At 42.2% G+C, this 22,855-nt stretch overlaps 1 protein-coding gene across 2 annotated transcripts; it reads left to right on the forward strand.

The window, feature by feature from the left end:
* Positions 1-1,514: 1,514 nt before the first annotated feature.
* On the forward strand, positions 1,515-6,329 carry LOC125417071 (calcitonin gene-related peptide 1). Of its 2 annotated transcripts, XM_085692603.1 has the most exons (5): positions 1,515-1,639; positions 2,577-2,671; positions 3,270-3,410; positions 5,226-5,410; positions 5,914-6,329. In XM_085692603.1, the coding sequence occupies exons 2-4, from the start codon at positions 2,586-2,588 to the stop codon at positions 5,383-5,385; spliced, it is 387 nt and encodes a 128-aa protein (XP_085548729.1). In that variant the 5' UTR covers positions 1,515-1,639; positions 2,577-2,585; the 3' UTR covers positions 5,386-5,410; positions 5,914-6,329. The 2 variants fall into 2 exon arrangements, with proteins under 2 accessions (XP_085548729.1, XP_048316286.1); XM_048460329.2 differs by lacking the exons at positions 5,226-5,410; positions 5,914-6,329 and adding an exon at positions 4,095-4,562.
* Positions 6,330-22,855: the final 16,526 nt, after the last annotated feature.

Below are 22,855 nucleotides of genomic sequence, written 5' to 3' on the forward strand. Positions count from 1 at the left end.
AACAATTGCGGAGTGGCTTCTTTGTCCCCACATAGCAAGTGCCTACGCTAGGACCTCCCGGCTGTAGGTGCTCCCGGAGCTCATTGCTCAGACTGAGTCTCCAAACTAGTGGATGGGGTATGAGAAGGATCAAATCAAGCTAATCCGTCACGGGGTGTGACAGAGCACATCCCTTCTTGACAGTACGTGCAGATTTGTTCTTGAGATGGAGCGAGCGAGTTGCGGGATTAGTGGGATGGACTGTAGTAGAGGCTCGAGGGTAGGCTTGGGACAATTTGATTGAGAACCCCTAAGGACGCCCCCCCGGGGGGCCACAGCGACTGCTGCGAGTGGTTTGTGCTATCTTGGGAGGATACTTGCTTAGAAGTAAAGGGGAATCTGCTAAGATGAGAGCGGCTGATAGTGAGGATGAGGGTTAGCATGGGCAGCGGCGCCGCTGCACCGGCAAGCTAGCCTGCTCTTCAGCTCTTTAGTCAGGGCTCTCAGCGTGGGGGTAGGATGAGGACCCAGAACAAGTGCCACATCTTGGCAAACAGCAACGGGAAGCAAAAGGGCAGCTGTGCAAATCCTGAGGCAGGTAGGCAGGCAGGCAGCCAGACGTGACGAGATAGATAGCCAGGCAGGAAGTGGGGGGTCTACAGCAGAGACTTGGGGGCATCTGGTCCTTCCTGGCACCATCCGTACTACCTGCTCCCCGCTGCTCCAAGCAGGACCCAGCTGAATATGGAACCCCTCCTCACACTGTGATTGAGCTGTACAGCATATTGAGAATTAAGCTGAGTAGATAATTCCCACTAGAGGATAGGAGAGATTTTGCAGCCCAGGAAACACCAAGATTTCTGTCTACTAGCAGGCCCTTCAGAGGGGTCAATGGTACCCATTGAGAAGAGGACCGTGTTGAGTTTTCATGTAGATTTTTGTTTTGTTTTGAGCTGAGAGGGGAAGGGTTTTGTTGTTGTTTGTTTATGCCCGTGGTCACCTAACACGCAACGGCACAACTGCAACAAGACTCAGGTCTAGCAAAGCCCTTACGTACAGCAACAACCACTGCTGCCTACGAGCCTCCCCCTGTGCTATGCTGTAGGAGCCAGCCTTGAAGTTCCATCCCTAAGGATGCCCTGAACTCCTAATTTAGGCGCCAGGGGCTCCGGGGTGGGGATTACAAGTCAGGCAAGCAGCAGAAGTGCCTGAGGTCCTGGACCCTACTTTTCAAGATTCGGAGATTGGTGTCCAGAGATGGTCAAGTCAAGCGGGAAAGAAGAAATAAAATTTACCATGACGTCAAAAGACCTTCCAAATTCCCGCTAATTTTAAGGGTGTTTCTCATTGATCCCACCATCCCCCCCCCCCCCGACTTCCATCAATGACCTCAATTCAAATTCAAATGGTATCATCTTGCTAGATGCTCTGGGTTCTGGAAGCACCGAGGTGACGCAATCTGTCTGGGGCACGGGGCACTTCCACCCATTGGCTGCCCAGCGCTCCGGGACCCCTCCCGACTCACCGCGGCGGGAATAAAAGCAGCTGCGGGCACTGGGAGGCACCGGAGCCACTGCCCAGCTCAGGAGTCACCGCACCGCAACTTCCGCCCGGCCCTAGCAGGACCCTGCAGTCTCTGCTCCAAGCCACCGTTTGCCAGGTGAGCCCTGAGATTCCTGCTCAGGTGTGTCGATCTACTTTCTCTCTTCTCTCTTGCTCTCGCTGTTAGTCCTCTCTAGTTTGTCTTCCCTGCGGGTTCTGGTCTCTGCTAATCCGAGGTTCATGTCAGACCCCGATCCAGGTAGAACCCGAAAGCGCTGGTTCACAGAGCCTTCCTCCGATCTCCCTGGAGTGCGGGCTCTGGTCTAGCCCTAGGCACACCTGATCCGCCAATCTCGGAACTCTCCGCCAGGCACCGCGCACGCAGTCAGGAGTAGCCCTCATCAAACCGTGCATTCAATATTCACGTTTCCCGAGAAACTGGTTCCGAGTCCGGACCAAGCACCAACTGAGCCAGCAGCCTCAATTGTAAACCCAGATTCAGGACCCTGGGGTTACAGAGAAATGTCTTGGGTCTGAAGTTTAGATAGGTTCTTGCAGGCGACTGAGCTGCCAGAGGGTGGAGCGGCTGAGCTGTGCAGGCTTCAATTCCTCACAGATTCCAAGGCAGAAAGATTCCCTCTCCATCGCCTTTCTTTCTCACATTTTTGGGTGTCTACAAAAGCCCTACAAAGGGAAGATAGCTCTAAGCTTTTCTATGGGGGTAAATGTAGGGACAGAAGGCCCCTGGGACTCCATGGGGCTGACCAACAATTTGATTGACCTACGAGGCAGATGAAATGAAGTGGCACACACCACCACCTTACATCTGTAGAATTTCCCCCAAACCATATGGACTGCCTTCCCACTGGACCTTGCAGTCTTCTTTGCCAGTGAGAAAGCAAAGGTGATGAGAAATGTAGTTACCAGCATGAAGCCAAAATGCCAGGGAGTCACTGGCCGGAGTCCACAGAAGGCCAAGTCTATGGGCACATAGAACTTTGGAATGATGCAAAAGAGAAGCAAATAAAAAGGATGATGTCATTCTTCTCTTGCAGGGAGGTGTCATGGGCTTTCTGAAGTTCTCCCCGTTCCTGGTTGTCAGCATCTTGCTCCTGTACCAAGCAGGCAGTCTCCACGCAGTGCCTTTCGGGTGAGTCTAAGGACACTCTACTGTCCTGGGACTGGACGGATCCTTGCAGTTAACTGTAGAGTGCTGAGCCTTTAAAAACTAGCTCTGTGCAGGGAGATACATGTGTGTACATACACACAGAAGTCCACTATAAACTTTTTCTGATATAAAGATGGAGATCCATCATTTTCAGACAGTAACAGGATGGCACCACTTAACATTGTAAACCTCACATAGCCCCTTAACTCCCAAAATGCTTTGGCCGCTCTTTTCCCCAAATTTAGTATCAATAGTCAAATGTATCTGCTCAATTCATATGAGATATTAATTTCACTCTAATCTGGTAATTTACCAATAAAACTGACTAACTTATAATCTGTTGGTCTATTCTCATATACTTAAAAATCTTAAAAATTGTTTATTAAAATGAGCCCCCATTTCAGATTCAACACTAATTATTTTGTCATTTAATTGTTTAATTACGGTTGCACTTACCATTTAACTTGCAAAATTCCTAGCCTGGCTCTAGTGCACCACTAATGAGAACACTGGTTCAAGCCTCTCTGGGAAGTGGCAGGCAGGCCATCAGAGATGGTGCTAGGTTTGCACCCCTCCACAGGTCAACCTTGGAAAGCAGCCCAGGCATGGCCACTCTCAGTGAAGAGGAAGCTCGCCTGCTGGCTGCCCTGGTGCAGGACTATGTGCAGATGAAAGCCAGGGAGCTGGAGCAGGAGGAGGAGCAGGAGGCTGAGGGTTCCAGGTAAGGTCCCATACCCTGCCTAGCACAACCACAGCAAGGCAGAACCCAGGAGGTAGGAGAGAACGCCCTGGTCATCTGGCTGCTGCTTAACAGGACATGGGGCCCAGCTATTCTGAGGCTCCGCTGAAGACAGAAGTCATCTGGTGAGACTGTGGTTAAATCACACTGAAAGATTTATTTCTGAAAGCACTTAAGAGAAGGTGTGGATCACTGTAGAAAGTAGTTTGCTAATACAGGGGAAATTTCCTGGGGTAGGATGAGTTAAGAATGATAAAAATAAAGTCAAAGTCTGGGAACCTCTGTGTGGATGTGATTGTGGTCACAGAGCCAAGGAAAGCACCCCTTCCTATCCCTGCCTCCCCCTGTGCCCCAAGCCTGGAAACAGACCAACCCTGGCCTGGCTCTAGCACCCAAGAAAAAGCATGCTGACCTGCATCCAAACACCCTGTCGAGCATGAGAGACTGAACAGCACATGGGTGCCAGAAAGAGCCATCCTTTTCCTCTGCCCTTCCCCACACTGTCCTGGCCCACTGCACCCCCAAACCTTCCCCATGGAGTCTGTGTGAGCCGACCTCCACCCACCCTCTGTCCCGGTGTCTAGTCTCCTGCCTGGTTTAACCTGCTGGCTGCACAAAGGGTCAGCCCCTGGTGCACATACTGCCTGGCATGTCTCTTCCCTGCAGCCTGGACAGCCCCAGATCTAAGCGGTGTGGGAATCTGAGTACCTGCATGCTGGGCACATACACACAGGACCTCAACAAGTTTCACACCTTCCCCCAAACTGCAATTGGGGTTGGAGCACCTGGCAAGAAAAGGGATGTGGCCAAGGACCTGGAGATACACCATCACACCCATTTTGGCAACTAAGCTTCTCCTCTCCTTTCTGATTTCTCTTTGCTTTCTTCCTATAATTTGATGTATGTAGTTCCTCTCTGGTTGCTCTCCGGGCTATTACTGGTTGCTTTCCTGAGGCAAAGGATGATATCTGGAATCCCCAGTGGGTGAGGAGAAAGGAGGAGTCACAGGCTGAAAGGGAATCACCCAGGAAGACAGTAGAGAGCAAGGGCTGGCCTCTGGCTTCCTGGCAGAGCTTCTCAGTCTTGCTTCTGAAAGTGTTGGTCATTCGGGAAATAAAACTATTTTTCTAAAAAGATTTGAGCCATGGTGGTCATTGCTCTAGCCCACATCTCAGGCTTCATGGAGTTCAGGACTTGAGGTTAGAAGTAGTCTTAGCCCTAAGGTTAACCAAACAGTTCTGGGAGTGGTGCCCATGACTCAGCTCAAGCAGTAGCAAGAGAGGCGCCAAGGAGCAGGTAAGCATTGCTGGGATGGATGCTCCAACTCCGTTCTTCATTCAGGTAAGACTCAGGGAGGGGGTTCCACTTTACTAAGGGAGGGGACACTTGTGAGACTGGGACATGGATTCTACAGTCCTTGTGAATGGGCTCTGAGGTGGCATCAAAATTCACTCTAGATTTATACATCCTGGCCTAATTTTATTTATATGGCCATGATTGACCCTGTGTTCTATGGTAAGTCACCCCCAAAATCCACTTTGAGCTTTCTAATGCCTCTGGGACTATCTAAGGGAAGCAATCACAGCATTTCCCATAATGGCCTTGTGATTGTCTATTCTGATAACCATGTTTGGGAGGAACACTTAAAGCTAATTGGTGCTTTTGAGAGCAGCAATAGTCTCATGATAGTTGCAAGGGGCAGACACCTCCCAGCCTCACTGACAGGCGTCCCCCTCTCTCTCTCCCTCTCTCTCTCTCTCTCTCTCTCTCTCTCTCTCTCTCCATCTTGAATATCAGCATCACTGCCCAGAAGAGATCCTGCAACACTGCCACCTGTGTGACCCATCGGCTAGCGGGTTTGCTGAGCAGGTCAGGGGGTGTGGTGAAGGACAACTTCGTGCCCACCAATGTGGGCTCTGAAGCCTTTGGCCGACGCCGCAGGGACCTTCAGGCCTGAGCAGATAATGGTCCCCGGAATAAAGGTGACTTTATTGTACAACTAGTGGTGAAAATAGATGTCTACATACTTGGGGACATAAGCCATACTCTGGATGTCACTGGGGCAGCAGATCGGATCCCATCTCATAGACTTTTTTAGCCCCTAGCCCTAACCTTCCCTTCTCCCAGCTGATCTGCTCTGCCTCTTCTGCCTCTCCTGTGATGCTGTGCTCTAGGACCAAGCGGGACAGATACTGTATATTCATCACTGTAATTGTAAATACTATTTTGGTTCAAAAGCCAGTGACATCATCTTTTAGTATATACTACAGTTTAAGGGAAGCCAAAGGTTTGAGAACTGTCTTTGCTCTCTACTAGGTACCACGGAACAGTCACTTAACTCTCACTGAGCTTCAAATTTCTTTCTTTATAAACTGGGGACATCATCAGGCCCATCTTCCCAGTATTAATAGAACACTAAATGAAATAACGTCAAGAGTTTGACAATCAATAGCTAAACTTTGTTCTTTTCTTTTTCCCCTCCTAGGTTATAATAAAGATAAACTCAGATTCTTCTCATGTGTTATTAAAGTCGTGTGTAGGAAAGGCTGATGGAACACATACATATTTGCATCCTTCTTGGTGTTGAAAACCCCTCTCCCTTGGACAGGAACTCAAGCTAAGTGCAGAGTGAGCTCATTATAGTTGCCTATTGTGCATCATGTTATATGTGGTTCTGTCTATCAGTAAACATGACAGCATGGCTCCGGCTTATCTGGTAGCACATCTGATTCCCATAAACCAGCCTGTTGATGTTGACAACTCTGCTAAACCTCAAGGGAATTGAAACCATCGCCTTCTGGGGACACATGGTAGGGTTGGGACTTAATGGGCCTATGTGTTGAAAGAAATGTCATTGTTGTCACTTGTGAACTTACTCAAAATTAAAAAATGTATTTTCGATATCCTCAAGTGGAGTCTCTGCTGTTACTTACATTGCTTTTCCCAAGAGAACTTTGGGGCCTGGGAGCACTTTATTTAAGCAAAGGCATTGTGCTTGGGTGATTCTTGGCGCCTTAGACTCTGAGTTCCTGATTAACCTCCTCCATTTATGAGAATGTTGTGTATGTCAAAGAGGACAATACACTTTTATTTTCAGAGAGTGACCTGGCTCCCAGCCCCAGAGGTTACCTGTAACTCTTCATTTCTAAGGTTTGATCTTACTTACCCCTAACTTTTCTTCCCATAAAAGTCTTTTTCTTGGCCTACAAAAGCTTTAGAAACAGTAGCTTGGAGTTTAAATGGCAACCAAAGGCTAGCTGATCTATCACGGTCGTCATTGCCCTCCAGACCCACTTCATATCATGTAAGGCGCATGAAAGAGTCTTACTCAAGGTCATGCAACAAGTCCAGCAGAGACATCTGTGTATCTAGCAGCATTTACTTACTGATTGCTGTATGCTGCCACTGTTCTAGGCACTGGGAGATGAGCAGTGAATAGACAAAGCTTCCTGTACGTATGGAGCTTATCCTCTACTTAGGGGAGTGAGGTAATGCATACTGCAGAATCACAGACTCCTGCTGCATATGGGAAGCTGTGATGTCTTTGATTCTGATGCTTTGTTTCACGTAGGAGATTGCCAGTAACTATATCCCTGGCATCTTCTGGGACCCACCAGTGGCAAGTTGCTGAGTGGAACTCCAAGATGAGTGGGTAGCCAGTCTCACTAGTATACAATCAGTGTAAGAGACTTAGGAAACTCAGTCCCTTCTATCACTGACTATATTCTTAGGCATATGGAATTATATTCCTTCCTCCTTCCACTCAACATAGTACCCCAGCTGGCATTGTTGACGGTGGATTACAATCTTTTCTCGTATAGCTGAAGCACTTTGATGACTCCTCATCTCTCTTGAGGCATTGTGACAACTTAAGAGTTCAACTTGAGCTTCTTTCACATCCATCCCATCACCTGCCTAGCCACATCTACCCTCCCACACACTGACTTTAGCACTATCTTCAATTCCTATGTCAAAGTAGTCACCACTGTTAGTCAACACTGGCTAGCATCACTCTGTGCAGAACCCTCATACCCAATGTCCGCCTTCTTATCTTCACTCAAATGTTACTTACCTTGGTCATGTACCCTGAAACTGCACCCATTCCACCCACCACACCTTAGCACTTCTTGGTTGTTTTTTTTTTCTCCTTACCACTTTATCTTGTTATTGCACCAAAGTTTTTCTGACTTTATTTATTGTTTGTGCCCTTCACCATCAACAAGGTACACATCAGTAGTGATACGCTCATTTTATTAATTGCTCTTCCCTGATATACAGAATAGTGTGCCTGAACCAAGGCAGCACTTAATGAATAGTTATCAACTTAGTGAGTAAGTGACAGTTAAATAGTCCCTTTTAAGCTAGTGATCAACTCTCAGGTTCCTTATGGGCTGGTTTTTCCTCAGTTTTAATTGCTAAAGATACCTTCAGTTATCTCTTGGATACTGAATTCCTCAACTGATTGGAATCTTTCTCAGCCACAAGTTTGTTAATAATTCTGCTTCCCTGCCTGAGGTCATCATTGCACACTCTTTCACTTTGGATACAATGTAACCCCACCCTCCTCATCCATTTGCTTAATTACGATCAGCAGAAAGTCAAGACACACACTAGCTACAATACCTATGCTTAGGCAGATAAGTTAAAAGTAAGGGAAACAAGAATATTTTAGCTTGCGATCTAGAGTTGATTCATATTTACATTGTTAATACTTCCAAGTTGTCTCAGGGGTTCATAGAATGAAAGAGTAACTAACTTGATCCCTCAAACAGCATCGGGTTCAGTGGTTCAGAAACCTAAGAAGCAATGGATATTAGCAGCACACTGGCAATATCATATTGTTGTAAGGGGGTCACTTGCTTGTTTCCTGGCTGCTCAGACCAGAAATAACCACATAGAAACTGCTATATTGGTTAAATCACTGCTTGGCCCATTAGCTCTAACTTCTTATTGGCTATCTCTTACATCTTAATTTAACCCATTTCTAGTAATCTGTGTATTGCCACATGGCTTTGGCTTACCAGGTAAAGTTCTGTCTGGCTCCAGCAGAGCTACGTGACTTCTCCTTGACTTCTCCTTCTTCCTCCCAGCATTCAGTTTATCTTTCTCTGCCTAGCTAAGTTCTGCCCTGCAACATGAGGGCTGGCTTGTTGGGGTTTCTGTCCCACTCAGTACCCCAACAAGCTGGCCCTCATGTTACAGATGGCGCCCAGACATGGATAACTGAATCCACACAAAGCCTGAGAAAGCTTGGGAAAGAATAGAGTAAAGCATGTTTTCTTGGTAGCAGCAATTTCTCGGTTCTACTCTGTTTGCTAGAGGCAAGCAAGTGCTCTCATTTAAGAGAGGCTTCCTGACTCAGCTTTAGCTGCAAAACCCTGTAGCTCTTTTAAGAGGTCCTTCCACGAAACACTTAAATGGTGTTGATGAAAAGCTGAACTCATGCTTTTCAGTTTTCAACCATAGTAGGAAAAAAGCTGTGCCATTTTAAAATGTCGGCTTTCTGGGCCATCCTGCCAGGGCAAACTCTGACTCTTTCAGGCAGGCAGTCCAACTGAGTGTGGTCTGTGAGCAGAATGCTGCAGCTTGCTTGCTGGCAGGGACCTTGAACCGCCACAGAGTTGTGGCAATAAAAATGGCTCCAGTGGTCCTCTGCCATGAGGCTGGAAAGCTAAGGAATGGGCTAGATCTAGCCATCAAAGCCATGGCTCTCCATATTGCTTAGTAAATTAAAGGCTCATGTGGTCAGAAAAAGATAGATATACAGTAAAGAGAGATTCAAAGATGAAGAAAATCACTAAATGGTTTACAGTGTGTTAAAAATATATGCAGCCTAAAAGTTAAAGTTCTTAAAGTAAAAGAAAGAAAGAAAGAAAGAAAGAAAGAAAGAAAGAAAGAAAGTAGTTGGGTGTGGTAGTGCACACCTTTAATCCCAACACTTGGGAGGCAGAGGTAGATTGACCTCTATGACTTCAAGGTATGGTAGCACATGCCTTTAATCCCAATGCCTGGGAGGCAGAGACAGACAGATCTCTGTGAGTTCAAGGTGTTGTAGCACACACCTTTAATCCCAGCACTGGGAGGGCAGAGACAGAGGGATCTGTGTGAGTTCAAGGACAGCCTGGTCAACCGAGTTATTCCAGGACAAAGATATACAGAGAACCTGTCTCAAAAAGTAAAAGTAAAAATAAAAGAAATAGAGGTTAAAATAAAGTCACATAAAGATGGAAAATACACAGAGAATCTTGATACTGTATGCTATTATGCTCTCTTTGAATTGTTTGAATGCTGAGGAAGGAGCAACAGTTGCTAAAAGATATTTGTTTATAAATGCTGCTGAACTAACCAAGATAGGTATTTTGAAAATACCTTGGCTTCAAAACTGAAGTCAAAAGGTATGCTACTTTGGAGAAGAGATTGTGCTTTTGTTTCCACAGGAAATAAGAGGCTGTGGATTCATTCTGAATTAAGAAAAATCAGGTTCAATCAAGGAAGACCACCCGAGAAATCTCCAGTAGGAACAGATGGCCTGGATACAGAGTTCTACATCCAGAATGGATTCAAGATGCTGCCTGAGATGATCAGGACTCACAGGATACTCCAGACAGGACTTGATTATAACTCTAAATTTTCTTTAGGTCCCCATAAGATTATCAATACCCCCAACCAGCTGGAAGTAGCCTGGGATACTATGCCCACATTCCCAAAAAATGGACTATGGGTACTTTCCTTTGTTAAAAAAAAAAGAGGGGGAAATGGTGTGGGAGAATTACCTGTATTCTGTCAATCATGTATTTTAATAAAATGCTGATTGGCCAGGCAGGAAGTAGAGGTGGGAAAACCAGACGAGAAGTAGAGGTGGAGCAAAGAGAATGGGAGTATTCTAGGAAGCAAGAAGCTCCCTCTCCAGTTCTGCCCAGACCACCGGAGAGGAAAGATGTAAGCTGCCCCACTGGAAAAGGTACTGAGCAATGTGGCTAATGTAGATACGGATAATGGGGTAGCACAAGTTATAAGAGCTAATAAGTAGCCTGACCTAATGGGCCAATCAGCTTTATAACTTTAGATATCTCTGTGTGATTGATTTTCTCTGGGACTTGCCGGTTGTGGGGTACTGGGCGGGAACAGATACCCCAACAAGCCGGCCCTCATGCTATACTGCCCTGCTATAAGTCCAAAGCAGTTTCTTTATTCATTAATGGTAATCACAACATACAGAGGGGAATCTCACATCACCTCCCCTTTTCTGTATAAATAAAAAGAAGTTTTTAACTTTAACACAGAAAAAAATACATATAACAAAACAGTTATCAAGCAAGAATTACAGTTACTATATTTATATCTACTTTGCCTTTTATCATAACTAAGGAAAACTCTATCAATTCTTCAACTTCATCAAAGACTCCAGAAGGATATAATATTACTTAAGTTAACAAGAAGTGCATTATAAGCAACTTCCAAAACTCTAGATTTGACAGAGACATCTTGCTGCCTGGACAGTCACCCAAAGTTCTTCTGTACCATTGGGGCATCCATCTTCAGCCTACAGGCCCACAGTATACAACAGACTTTTCCACAAAGTAGGAAATTTCAAAGACAATTCCGCTTATATTGCCAGTTTGTCAATCACTTCCTTCTGTGTCCTGCAGAATGTCTGGTAGTCTCTTTTATGAAGCAGGAACCCTGAAAGACCGTCTCACCTTTAGACAAGATCAACAGTTATTTCTATGTGGGTTCTGCATGTTCAGTTCAACAGCATACCATCAAGCAGTCCAGGCAGGAGCAGTTTCTTGCCAAAATGGCTAACAAACTCCATAAGAAGTCTCTTTGATGCCCATCTTACTCTTGAAGTAGATTGGTGCTGCCAGGAGCAGATGTGTCTCACTGTCATGAAAAATCCTAAGTTCTTAAAACATTTTAAATGCCATATTCTGAAGGTCTCTGAAAGATTTGAAGAATACATATCTAATTGAAATATATCTCTATATATCTAGAAAACCTAACTGACATGATTACAAGCTTGGCAATTATAGATGACTATCTATTAACCTGCATTTCTTAATTATACATTACATTTTTAAATTAGCTGCATAAACACAATACAATAATCAAGAGCCAAAATATACATATAACAAAATTGACCTTAAATTTGTATCAATAAACCAAAATCCATACCAATGCAAATCTCTATAGCATATTCCCTTTTAAATGTAAAGAAACATTTATAAACAGTATTTGAGAATTTGAGCATAGTTCTCTCTCTCCAAACTTCTTCCTGCTGTTTATTGGGCAAAGTAATTTTTGAGGGGTGTTCAAGGTGACCTTTCAGGAGATATTGGTCCATCAAACCACATTAGTCTGGAATAAATCTGTAGGTTCTCATTCTCTGTGGAAACAAAAGAATAACCTCTTTTCCAAAGTAACATATCTTTAGACTCAAATTTTGAAGAAAAATTGCCTTTAAAGTATATATATATTGGTTACTTAGTTCCTTCATAGTCAGAAAATTCAAATAAAACACAATAATATACATAATCCAGACTCTGTGAATTTTCATCTTTACGTGGCTTATTTTTCTTTATTCCCTTTAATCTATGACTGTCTGTACTCCGTATTGTTAAAGACTTTGTCTTATTTTTTAACAATTTATTTGCTTTTATAACTATACTCCTCTTTTCTCTCTCTCTCCCAAGCCTACATACATTTATCCAGCACTGTGACCCATTTAGAGGTCTTTTTTTAAAAAAAAAAAATCTGAATTTGTCTTTATTGCGTTTCTGTAATTATTTTCTGACCAGGACTGCTTCTTAAAATGCTGTTTCTTTAAAACCTAAGCAGAGACATTGCTAGGGTATATACAGCCTTGTCTGCTTGCTCCACCCAGTCTAACAAGGTAGAAGTCTGTTCATCACCTCTGCAAGCCATACATATTGCCTCAGTTCCTGGTACACAGTGGGTCTATGTTGTGCAATTAAGCAAGTTGTCACACTCTGCTCACAAACCCCATTTCAATGCTTCATAGTCGGACCTCATCAGAGTTCACACTGGCAGTATGGCCCAGGAAGCTACAGCCATTTCAAAACAAAAACAGAGCAGCTTTTTTTTTTCTGCTACCACAGAATCAGGAAAACCTTTCTTAAAGGAGTCGTGTCTCTGCTTGCTTCTAGCAAACAGAGCCCACCCAAAAAAATGTCGCTACCAAACCATGCTTAACTCTGTTCTTTTGTGTCTAGGATTCCTTTTTAAGCTTTCCCAAGTTTTACATGGATGTAGCTAACCATGTTGGAGTGCCAATTTGTTGTATGGTGGTCGCTTGTTTGTTTCCAGGCTGCCCAGCTGCTCAGACAAGAAATAAGCACACAGAAACTGCATTAATTAAGTCTCTGCTTAGTTCATTAGCTCTAGCTTCTTACTGGCTATTTCTTATATTCTTAATTTAAGCCATTTCTAGCAACCTGTGAATCGCCACATGGCTTTGGCTTACTGGGTAAAGTTCTGTCTGGCTCCAGCAGGGCTACATGGCTTCTCACTCCTTCTTCTTCCTCTCAGCATTCAGTTTAGTTTTCTCCGCCTAGCTAAGTTCTGCCCTGCTATAGATCCAAAGTAATTTCTTTACTCATTAATGGTAATCACAGCATACAGACGGGAATCCCACATCAATCATACCATGAGGAACAATTACTTTCAGTGTGGTTGCAGCATCAGTCTTTGCTCTTCACATGGTACCTGGACCACTACAGGAAAGAAGAGTTCTTCTGATGTCAATGAAACAGAGATGCGGTGTGTATGCTGTAGCTAAATAGGTAAGTGTTCTCAACCTTTCACCATAATACAGAATTATTATGCACTCTCATCCTTGACATGGCTTCATGGATAGATGAAGTTGATTCTTCTGTTCTTTGACTCTAGGATAGGTGAAGTTGACTCCTCTGCCCTTTGACCACGTGACCTATTTTGGCTTTTAAAAACACATGAAGAAGTTTGAAATGTGTTTATGTGGTTGAATTTTGTACTCTCAAGTTGCCTTTGTTGTCATAAAAAGAACCCACCCATCCCCATGCTTTGTCAAATTATTCTTTGACTTATTCAAAATGAGATATGGAGCTCATTCTATCCTTTAGCCTGGGCTCAAGACCAGACAACTCCACCTGAGATCACCCCCAGCAACTACCCACAAACCCACAAGCAAGCAAAAAAATGTTCCCAATCCACTGATGTTGAGCTTATCCTTGTGTTATTGTGGAAACAGAAAAGTACTTCATAAGTTTTGGGAGGTTAAATTGTATCCTTCTCAAGTCTATAGTGGAAATCTGAACCCTCAAAGTGACTACCTTTGAAGGTAGAACCTTTCAGGGGCTAAATAAGGTAAAGGATCCCAAACTGATGGGATCACTATCCTCTTAAGACGGGGAAATGTTCTCTGTCCCTCTCCTTACACACAGAGAAGATTCCAGATGAGGAAAAGTGTGTCAGGACATCTTAAAAGGTCTTAGCAGATACTACCCCGACCTACTATGGTTCATGACTTCCAGCCATCAGATGTGACACTAGGTCTGTTGTTTAAGACACTTAGCCAGTCTGTGATATCCTGTCACAGCAGCATGAGCAGATGAATGCAGGGAGCCGGCTAATTTGGAGTCATAACTTGTATAGCCTCTACACAAATCCTTCTGAAATTCCCATGCTCCCCTCACAGTGACCTTTCAGATACCATACACTCTGACCCCAAACAATTGTCCTGACTTTTCTTCCCATCAATGATCCACTTCCGCTTCCTTGGGCACTTTTTAGAATATGTATTTTGCCTCTTCTGACTATAACAGGCTAACTCCATTTGAAGGACTGGTTCAGTGTGTGAAGGACTGACACCTGATGCTCTCTCTTCCCTCAAGACTGCCCATGCACCAGCTTTCCAGAGAAGCCTTCAACGTGTATAAAATAGCGTGCCATCTCTCCTCATGGCTAGCTAATATACTAAAATTTATTTTTATTTACAGAACTTACCACTTTCTAAAATAAATATATGCTTTATTTCTTTTCTGTGTTCTTCAATTAGCATACAACTTAAAAGGAAAGTTATATATATTTACAGCTATTTCCTTGAAGTTAGAAAATTTCCTAGAATTGGTAGGCCTTCAATAAATATTTAATGAGTTAGTTAATTAAATGTAAAATTATTTTCAGTTTTATTTTATCCTTTGAGTCCCTCTTTAATAATATACCATTGAGATGTACCTATTTTGCTTTTCTATTTTTATAATTATGACATTTCTCACTTCCTCTTTCTCCCTTTGAATCCTCTAACATACCTTGCTCTCTTTCAAATTCATGGACCCTTTTTCCATTCATTGTTGTACATGCATATATGCACACATAAAAACATATTCTAAAATATATATGTTTGTGTAGTGTTGCTTGTGTGTATATTTTCAGGATGACCATTTGGTATTGGATATTTTAAACTATAGTTTTTGTTTTAATATCTGATTTGACTCAAAAGATTTTAAGTAGAACATTTTATGCTTTAAAATAATTTTTAAAAACTATACCTTAATCATTTGGTTCTAGGTTTTGGTACCGTGTTTTGATAAAGTTGTCTCTACAATATTTTATTTGGGAAATTTATTAAGACCTTTTGTAATGCTTATAATATGATAACTTGTCATAAATATTTTTAAAAAATTGTAAGTATCTTCCTATTGTAGGAATTTTACATCTGGAGTTGTTTACCTAAATATATTTATGCATGTAATAACAGTGATTAATTTCATTGTTTTACATATTATTTTTGCAAAAATAATCCTGGAGAACTAAAATGGGTCAATAAAGTTTCCAACGGCTACTTTGTTCTTGTGACATATCTTTTGCATGTCTAACATTTTATAATATATATATATATATATATATATATATATCTTATCCTAAAAGTCAACCTTCATGAAACATATATGTATATGGTACATAAACTCACATAATTATCACAACAATGCTATAGAATATTTCCATTACTACAGAATATTCTTCACACCACTCTGAAGTCACCTTCCTGAACTCCTACTCAAGAAATCACTGACCTTATTTGGACTAATTTTTAGATAAATAAGATGGACAGCAGATAGATGACTGATATAGCTAAGCAGGCAGGCAGAGGGAGACAAATAGACATACAAATATACAGAAAGAAAAACAGAAAACAGGTCACATATACCCTCTTGCCTCTAACTTCTTTCATTCGTATAATGTTTGTAAGATTTACATGCAATCAATATATGGCTATTTGGTGGATTTGTTGTATATTAAAGCTTGAAGATTTCAGTGAGAAAGGTTAAGTAACAGTTCATTGTATACCGCAGCTTGTTCGACAGACACTTGACTAGATGACAGGTCTTGGTCATTTTGAGTGATTTTCTTAAGGACATTCAAATGGGAACAGGTAGAGCTATTTCTCCTGGATGAATATCTGTGAGTTGGGTGGTCATTGGTCAAAATAACTAAACTGATTTCTGATGACTATGCTGTTTCACACTCCCAGCAAAAAAAAAAAAAAAAGTAGGGCCATATGATCATTCTATTTTATATACCCTTCCAGTCTTGGTGTTTTCAGGTTTTTGTTTTGTTGTTGTTGTTTGGTGTTGTGATTTTTTTAGCTATCCCCATGATTTTATAATAGTATATCATTAAACTCTAAATTTTCACTCTTGATAATGTCCCTTTATGCTTATTGACAACTCATTAATTTTATTTTTGTAGTTCTGTTTAACTATGTGGTCCATTTTGACTGGCCAGATTACTTGCTTATTATTAAGTTGTAGCTAATCTCCGTATCTACGTACCACCCTTGATTCCTTTTAGGATTCTTTCTCACATTTCTTTCAGGTCTGGATCATTCTCTGTATGGAATGCCATATGGCACATCATAAAAACTCTCAGGTAAGCTAGGAAAAGTCCCAAGTGCTGAAGGTCTCTAGCAATTGCCAGAAGGAGTCAGCCGTCTAACAACAGGAGTGAGCTCAGTCTCGAACTCTCCAGCCCTGTAAGCCTGCAGATGATTGCAGCCCTAGATAAACATTTGACTGCATGTTCATGATAGACCTTGAATCAGAACCACCTTTACTGAGACTCTCCAAGACTCCTAACACTGGGAAACTGTGCAATATAGCATTTGTTATTCTGAACTGTTAAGTTCTGAAATAATTTACTACAACACAATGGATGAGTAATATCCCTCCAAACTATAATAACTCTAGTCCAACTCCTCAAATCTGAAAAGCACATCCACTTGAGTTTGCTGGAGGTGCAAATGCAAGTTCAAGTTGGAAGCCACTGCTTCCAGAAAGGACAAATCAGATTCCCCCTACCTGTTTCCTGGTCCACAAGCCCACAAGAGATTAAATGCAATGACATAAGTTGATTCTACTCTAAATGAAGGTCAATCCTTTTGTCCGTAGTAATGAGTATTTTTTATCCCCCTTTGATGTCACATTTCTTTTCATCCTACAGCAACTGTTTCAACTCATTCATTTGCCTCTAAGATCCTCATAGTAAGAAGAAACGTTTATGATCTTAAAGACCAACCCACATCTAGAACATCTCCCAAGTGGTCTTCTGGCTAATTGTTTAAATTTTGAGACTTTTCTAAGGTACTGTCTTAGTTACTGTTCTATTGCTTTGAAGAGACACCATGACCAAGGAAACTCCTATAAAGGAAAGAATTTGATTGGAGGCTTGCTTACTGTTTTATAGGCTTAGTCCGTGATTATCAATGTGGAAATCAGGCGGGCAGGGCTTTACATCCTGTTCTCTATTCAGGGGGAGAGAGAGAGAGAGAGAGAGAGAGAGAGAGAGAGAGACTAGGCCTGGTGTAGGCTTTCAAAATATCAAAGCCCACCCAGTGACACACCTCCTTCAACAAAGCCTCATCTCCTAACCCTTTCTAAACAGTTCCACTAACTGATGGCCAGGCATTCAAACATATGAGGCTATGGTGACTATTCTCATTCAAACAACCACAGGTACCCAATTCCATTTCTGGACCACCCTAGTTCTTAGAAAAAAAATCTCCACATAAATTAATAAATTAACAGAGTTCATTCTCTGTTCTGTTACTTCATTTGATTCTCGTGAGAGTCACTTTTGAGCTGACCCTCCAGAGAGAATTTGCTATGTCTGAAGGCTGACTTCCATAAAGACTGGGCATTAATTGTTGGGTGGGTAAAGAAAATCACTTTTTCTCTTTACTCTGAAGTCCATAGCTAGACTTAGTTTTCTATGAGATATATTAGCTGGATTTGTCATAGACTCTTATCTACTCATTGCTAAAAATGTATCTTGGGGTAGGAAATAAAGCTCTTCAATTATTTCAATCCCCAGGAATATCTTTTTTTGGTAAAGATTTTCTGGATATTTCTGAAGCTGCTGTTGCATTACCATGATGGGTAGAGCTAACAAATGTCTTGTCCTTGTCTCGGGCAGGGCCTGGAGCCAAGCACTATAAGTCTGGGCTCATCTTTCTCACTTAGACTTGCCAGCGCAATGATAAGATTAATGGTTTCCATAAAGAGGGGTACTTTAGGTACTTCCTGGAGAGCTTGGCTCATCTCTAGATCTAAGAAGTTCATAGGAGTGGTGTCTTGCCTACATAATCAATGCCAACAATATGCTAGGCCCTGCACATTACCTTAAGCATCGTCTACACAACTGCAATGATGTACCACCTGACTGTTGTTTCAGCCCCGTTACTTCCATGCAGCCCTCCTGCTCTCTGAGATTCCGTTATGCTGGCCTTCTCTCAGTGTGCTACATTCATCATGGTCATCCAGACACGGGGTCTTTCTACATGATGTTGCCCTAGGCTCGAGTCCCCTTACATTGTCTAGTCCCAGTTAACTCTTACTTATTTTTCACATTTCAGCTAAGCATTGCTTTTTTCAGGCCTAGGTTATATTTATTCCTTATTTGATTTCAAAGGTAGAGACGTAACTTTCCTTTCAACCACCGTTTCATTTTAACTTACTTCTCTGATTTCTTAATTTCTATGCTCAGACACTCACTCAGGGGCTACAACCATTTTGCTTTCTATTACAACACTTTGCTCCAGGAAAAGTTGACATTTAATACATGTTTGTGACATAAAGCAAGGACACAATGATAACACAATGGGATAAACTCTGTCCTTAAAGGAGGCACAGAAGACTTTGGTCTCCTGAACTCACACAGAGAGACTTTTCTGGGAAAATGGGGTGATATAGGGTATTTAAACACACAATTTTGTATTTTTCTGAACGAAACTGGAAAAATAAGAAACAGCAGGAATCTCAATGAGCTGATATAACAGGTGATCTGGATCATGTCAAGTTTCTTCCCTAAGCAAAGGAAAATCATGGACCATTTATTAAAAATTAGTAAATTACTAAGAGTCCCATGATGAATGATGGTACGGCCTTAAAACTAGACAGAAACCTAGCCAGGTTCTGAGGGGGTGATTGGATGTCACAAGGCTTCTAGGAGACAACCAGATACTCTCGCAGAGCAGGGATGCACATATAGCTTCATTTTAGGTGGTTCCCAGCTCATCTGGTTCCCAAGAGTACTCAAACCATGCCCAAACAACGGTTAAGCCCATTAACCATTAATCATAGGTTATCTACCTATTCTGTGTTCATAAATACTGGTTTACATAGGTTATCTACTTATTCTGTGTTCATAAATACTGGTTTACAGTTCCATGTTCTTTGTTTATTTGAAACTTTAACCATTTGTATGGAATCGAGGGTCAGCAAATACCCCTTTATCTTCCTCTATGGTCAATCTTCTATGTCGTCATCAATGACTTAAGAGATCCTAGGTGGTTAGTAAAGAACATCACTGGGTCTACCTGAAGTTCCACAGTTGATTAGATCATGGGGACTTTTACTTAATCAGTGGGTTCATCCCGTGATTGATTCGCAATAGGATGATGTCATTGGAAGATGAAGAAAGTGGGAGGTAGGGCCTAACTGAATAAACTATCCCATTGGTCAAATGTCCATGGCATCATATCTTTCTGTACTCCTCTGATAAGAACTACTCTGCTGTCATATCCTGTATGTTGTGATGGATTAGCAACTCTGAAATGTCAAAATAAAGCTTTCTAATGTTAGATTGTTCATGTTAGATATTTAGAGCAGTAAGAAAAGTATCTACTTTTCTTTCATAGTTAGTATTAATTCTCCTTCCCACAGTGGCGACTCCAATGCATTAAACCTCTTAATGTTTCCATTTTCAGTCAGCAAAGACCAAGCCTCTTATCTCTGTAAAGTAGAAGTCCCAAAGGGATATAGGAAACAGAATCTCCTTCAAACTCACAAGGTACTGAAACACTGCTGGCTGGTCGAGATACACTGAGTAAAAAAGACATGGTCCCTGGTCTCGTAGGTAGATGAACTGAGAAGACTGATATAAAGTACTAACATGAAATATAACTAGCAATAGGAAAGTACTGTGCAGCATATACATATGGAGCACAGGCATTGGAAGAAACTCTTGCTTAGACATTTGAGGTTGAGAGTGTTGGGAGGAGGTACAGGCAGAGAATTGAGAGCAAGCAGCCACATACATTACAGGTACAGGCGTGGTCTTCCTGGCAGGACGGTGTTTGTCCACACCAGCTCATGGAGGCCAGTTGTAAGCCTCTCTTTCCAACTCTGCATCCAGTGATATGTCACTGGAAACAAGAATTCACTCTTGTTTGGGGTATTTATACAGTAGAGATTGACTAACCTACAAATCTGGCTTTTTGTTACAGAGAGTTGCCAGCTGTTAAACATTTACCACATGCAGTGGCGAATCGTGTTCTATAAATAGAAAATATAGCAAAGGAACAGAATTGGAGCACAGACAGCAAAAGATAACATGGAAAGATGGGACCAGATATGCATTTTTAGAGGGGGTGCCTGAGCATAATACTTTTTATTCGGTTTTCTTTTTTTTCTGCCAAGTTGGGAACTACTACACTAGATTTAGAGAGTCTTGCAAATCACAGTAACATGTTGCTTTTTATTATAGGATCAAAATCAAGAGAGGGTAGCATATGGTCTGCCATGGCCAAGCCCCTATGTAGATGTAAAGAGGAAAGCACAGGTGCATAGAAAGGTTGTATCACTGAGTGTTGTTCCAGAGAAAAGGGCACCATACAGCTTGTGTAATAGGGGGCAGAAATTTTGGAGCTATCTTAGAATTCTGCATCACAGACTCTACCCCCTGGTCCCAATGATTCACACACTACCCGCAAGCAAAACACATTCACTGCTTTGCAAGGTTCCCCAGAGTCTCATTTTATTATAGCATCAGCTCAAAAGCCTGTATTTCACCATCTTAATCTGTTCTGGGTACCAATGAAGCTCCTGGGTAAAATCTATTTAAAATACACTAGCTTCCTTCCATCTATGGACCTGTAGAACTAAAAAGGCAGATGATAAGCCTTCAACACTGATATGGACACATACTAGTCTATAAGCATTCTGTTTCAAAGTGAGATGTGTATTTGGATGCTCATGAATTGTGTATCCATGTTCACGTATGTGGGTACTGGTGCACGTGGGAGACAGAGGTTTGTCGTGAACATCTTTCTCGATCATTCTTCATCTTATATATTGAAGCAGCCTCTCTAAATATAAGCTCAGTGACTTGGCTAGTCTCGCTGGCCAACTTGCTCTGAGAACCCCGTCTCCTCTACCAGAGTGCTAGGGTTACAGTCAAGTTCCCTTGCCTTCCTGGCATTCACGCATGCTCAGTCTACTCCTCACGCTTACACAGCAAGCACTTAACCACTGAGTCCCCTCCCTGGCCCCTCAATCATTAGAGGGCTGACGGTCCAAAAGCCTCCTCTAATTCTGCAGCTTTCCCTAAATTTTCTGGTTCAAGCTAGCATTCTTTCTCTGAAACAATCTTTTAAGAAACTCGGTGGCTTTCTGTAGATTTTACAAACATTTGCTGTTATACCAAAGTGACATCCACAAATAATCCATTCTCTACCCCTGGATCCTCCTCGACGCCTGAGGGAAAGTGGCAGTAAACTTCCGAAAGACCCCCCAGAGCGATTGAAAGCGGCTCAGAGCTCCTCCGGAATCTCTGAAAACAACTGAGCATGTCTTTCTAATGAAACTCCAGTCTTCGGGGACTGGCCGTGGTGATTGCGCTGCTGCTTTTTCTTTATGAGATTTTAGCAGACATAACAGGGAGTTCAGACTTCTCACTTGAGCATGCCTTCCCAACAGTGAGGTTTTTAATTCCAATATCTTTGGTCACCCAGAGAGACTGAGAATTTTCAAAAGTGTAACTAACTCCTTTTTTTTTTAATTACTATTATTAACTTATGTCTTTCTTCTACTGCACAAACAGCAGGAAGAAAGCAAATGGTACTTCGATCACTTAGCTTGGAATCCTCCTTAGCTATACATGTCTACTCTTCATTTATAAGCTCCGCTTTCTACATAACTACAGGAGATGATTTTGCTTAGTTTCTGCTGTTAAATGGTGAGGACTTTTCCTTCTACTCTCCAACAACACATTTCTCACTTATGCCAAACCCGACCTTAAAGCCTGGATTTTCCGTTAACAGTCCTCCTAAGACAATTTAAATGTTATCATACATTATTTTTAAATTTCTTCTAGCTTCTGCCTTCTCTTTAGTTCCACAACTGCTGTTACTCAGCACCATCCCATTTCCAGGTATTAAAATACGCGTTAGTCATCCATGACCACATAATAGGTTACCAACAAATTTATCAACTTAAAATTAAACATCCCTGCAGCCATTGCCTTAGTTCCAGTTCCTATTCATGTAAACCTGGATTATTTTACTAAACCCCTACAGGCTTCCTGTTATTGTTTAATGTGATAGCTGTCTTAGTTACTGTTCTATTATTCTGAAGAGACACCATGACCAAGGCCACTTAGAAAAGAAAGCGTTTAATCGGGGGCTTGGTTACGGTTCAGAGGATAAGTCCCTAACCGTCATGGAAAGGAGCATGGCAGCAGGCAGGCATGGTGCTGAAGCAGTATCTAAGAGCTTATGTATTGAGACAACAACCGTGAAGCAGAGAAAGAGCTAACTGGAATGGTGTGGGCTTTTGAAACCTCAAACTACTATCCCAGTGACACACCTCTTTCAACAACAGCACACCTCCCAATCCTTCCCATACAGTTCTAGCAACTGCAGACTAAGCATTTGAATATGTGAGTCTGTGTGGGCCATTTGTATTCAAACCACAATAGTTAACATTGGTTGTCAACATGATAAGATCTAGAATCACTTTGGAAACAAACCTCTGAGCACATTTCTAATGGAGTTCTAGTCTGGGTTAACTACAGTGGGAAGGCCCACACTAAGTGTGGGTGGCACAGAAGGGATCCCAAGGGAACTGAAAGGAAAAAGACACTGAGCACTA

Source organism: Myodes glareolus, chromosome 7 (assembly GCF_982192425.1).
Source record: "Myodes glareolus chromosome 7, mMyoGla1.1, whole genome shotgun sequence".
NCBI lineage: Eukaryota > Metazoa > Chordata > Mammalia > Rodentia > Cricetidae > Myodes > Myodes glareolus.

What these genes read in the sequence shown, in the direction of transcription:
- LOC125417071 (XM_048460329.2), top strand. Translation starts at nt 2,586, where the DNA reads ATGGGCTTTCTGAAGTTCTCCCCGTTCCTGGTTGTCAGCATCTTGCTC. An exon ending in CTCCACGCAGTGCCTTTCGG is followed by an intron (nt 2,672 to 3,269) that starts GTGAGTCTAAGG and finishes ACCCCTCCACAG; the next exon opens with GTCAACCTTGGAAAGCAGCC. An exon ending in CAGGAGGCTGAGGGTTCCAG is followed by an intron (nt 3,411 to 4,094) that starts GTAAGGTCCCAT and finishes TCTTCCCTGCAG; the next exon opens with CCTGGACAGCCCCAGATCTA.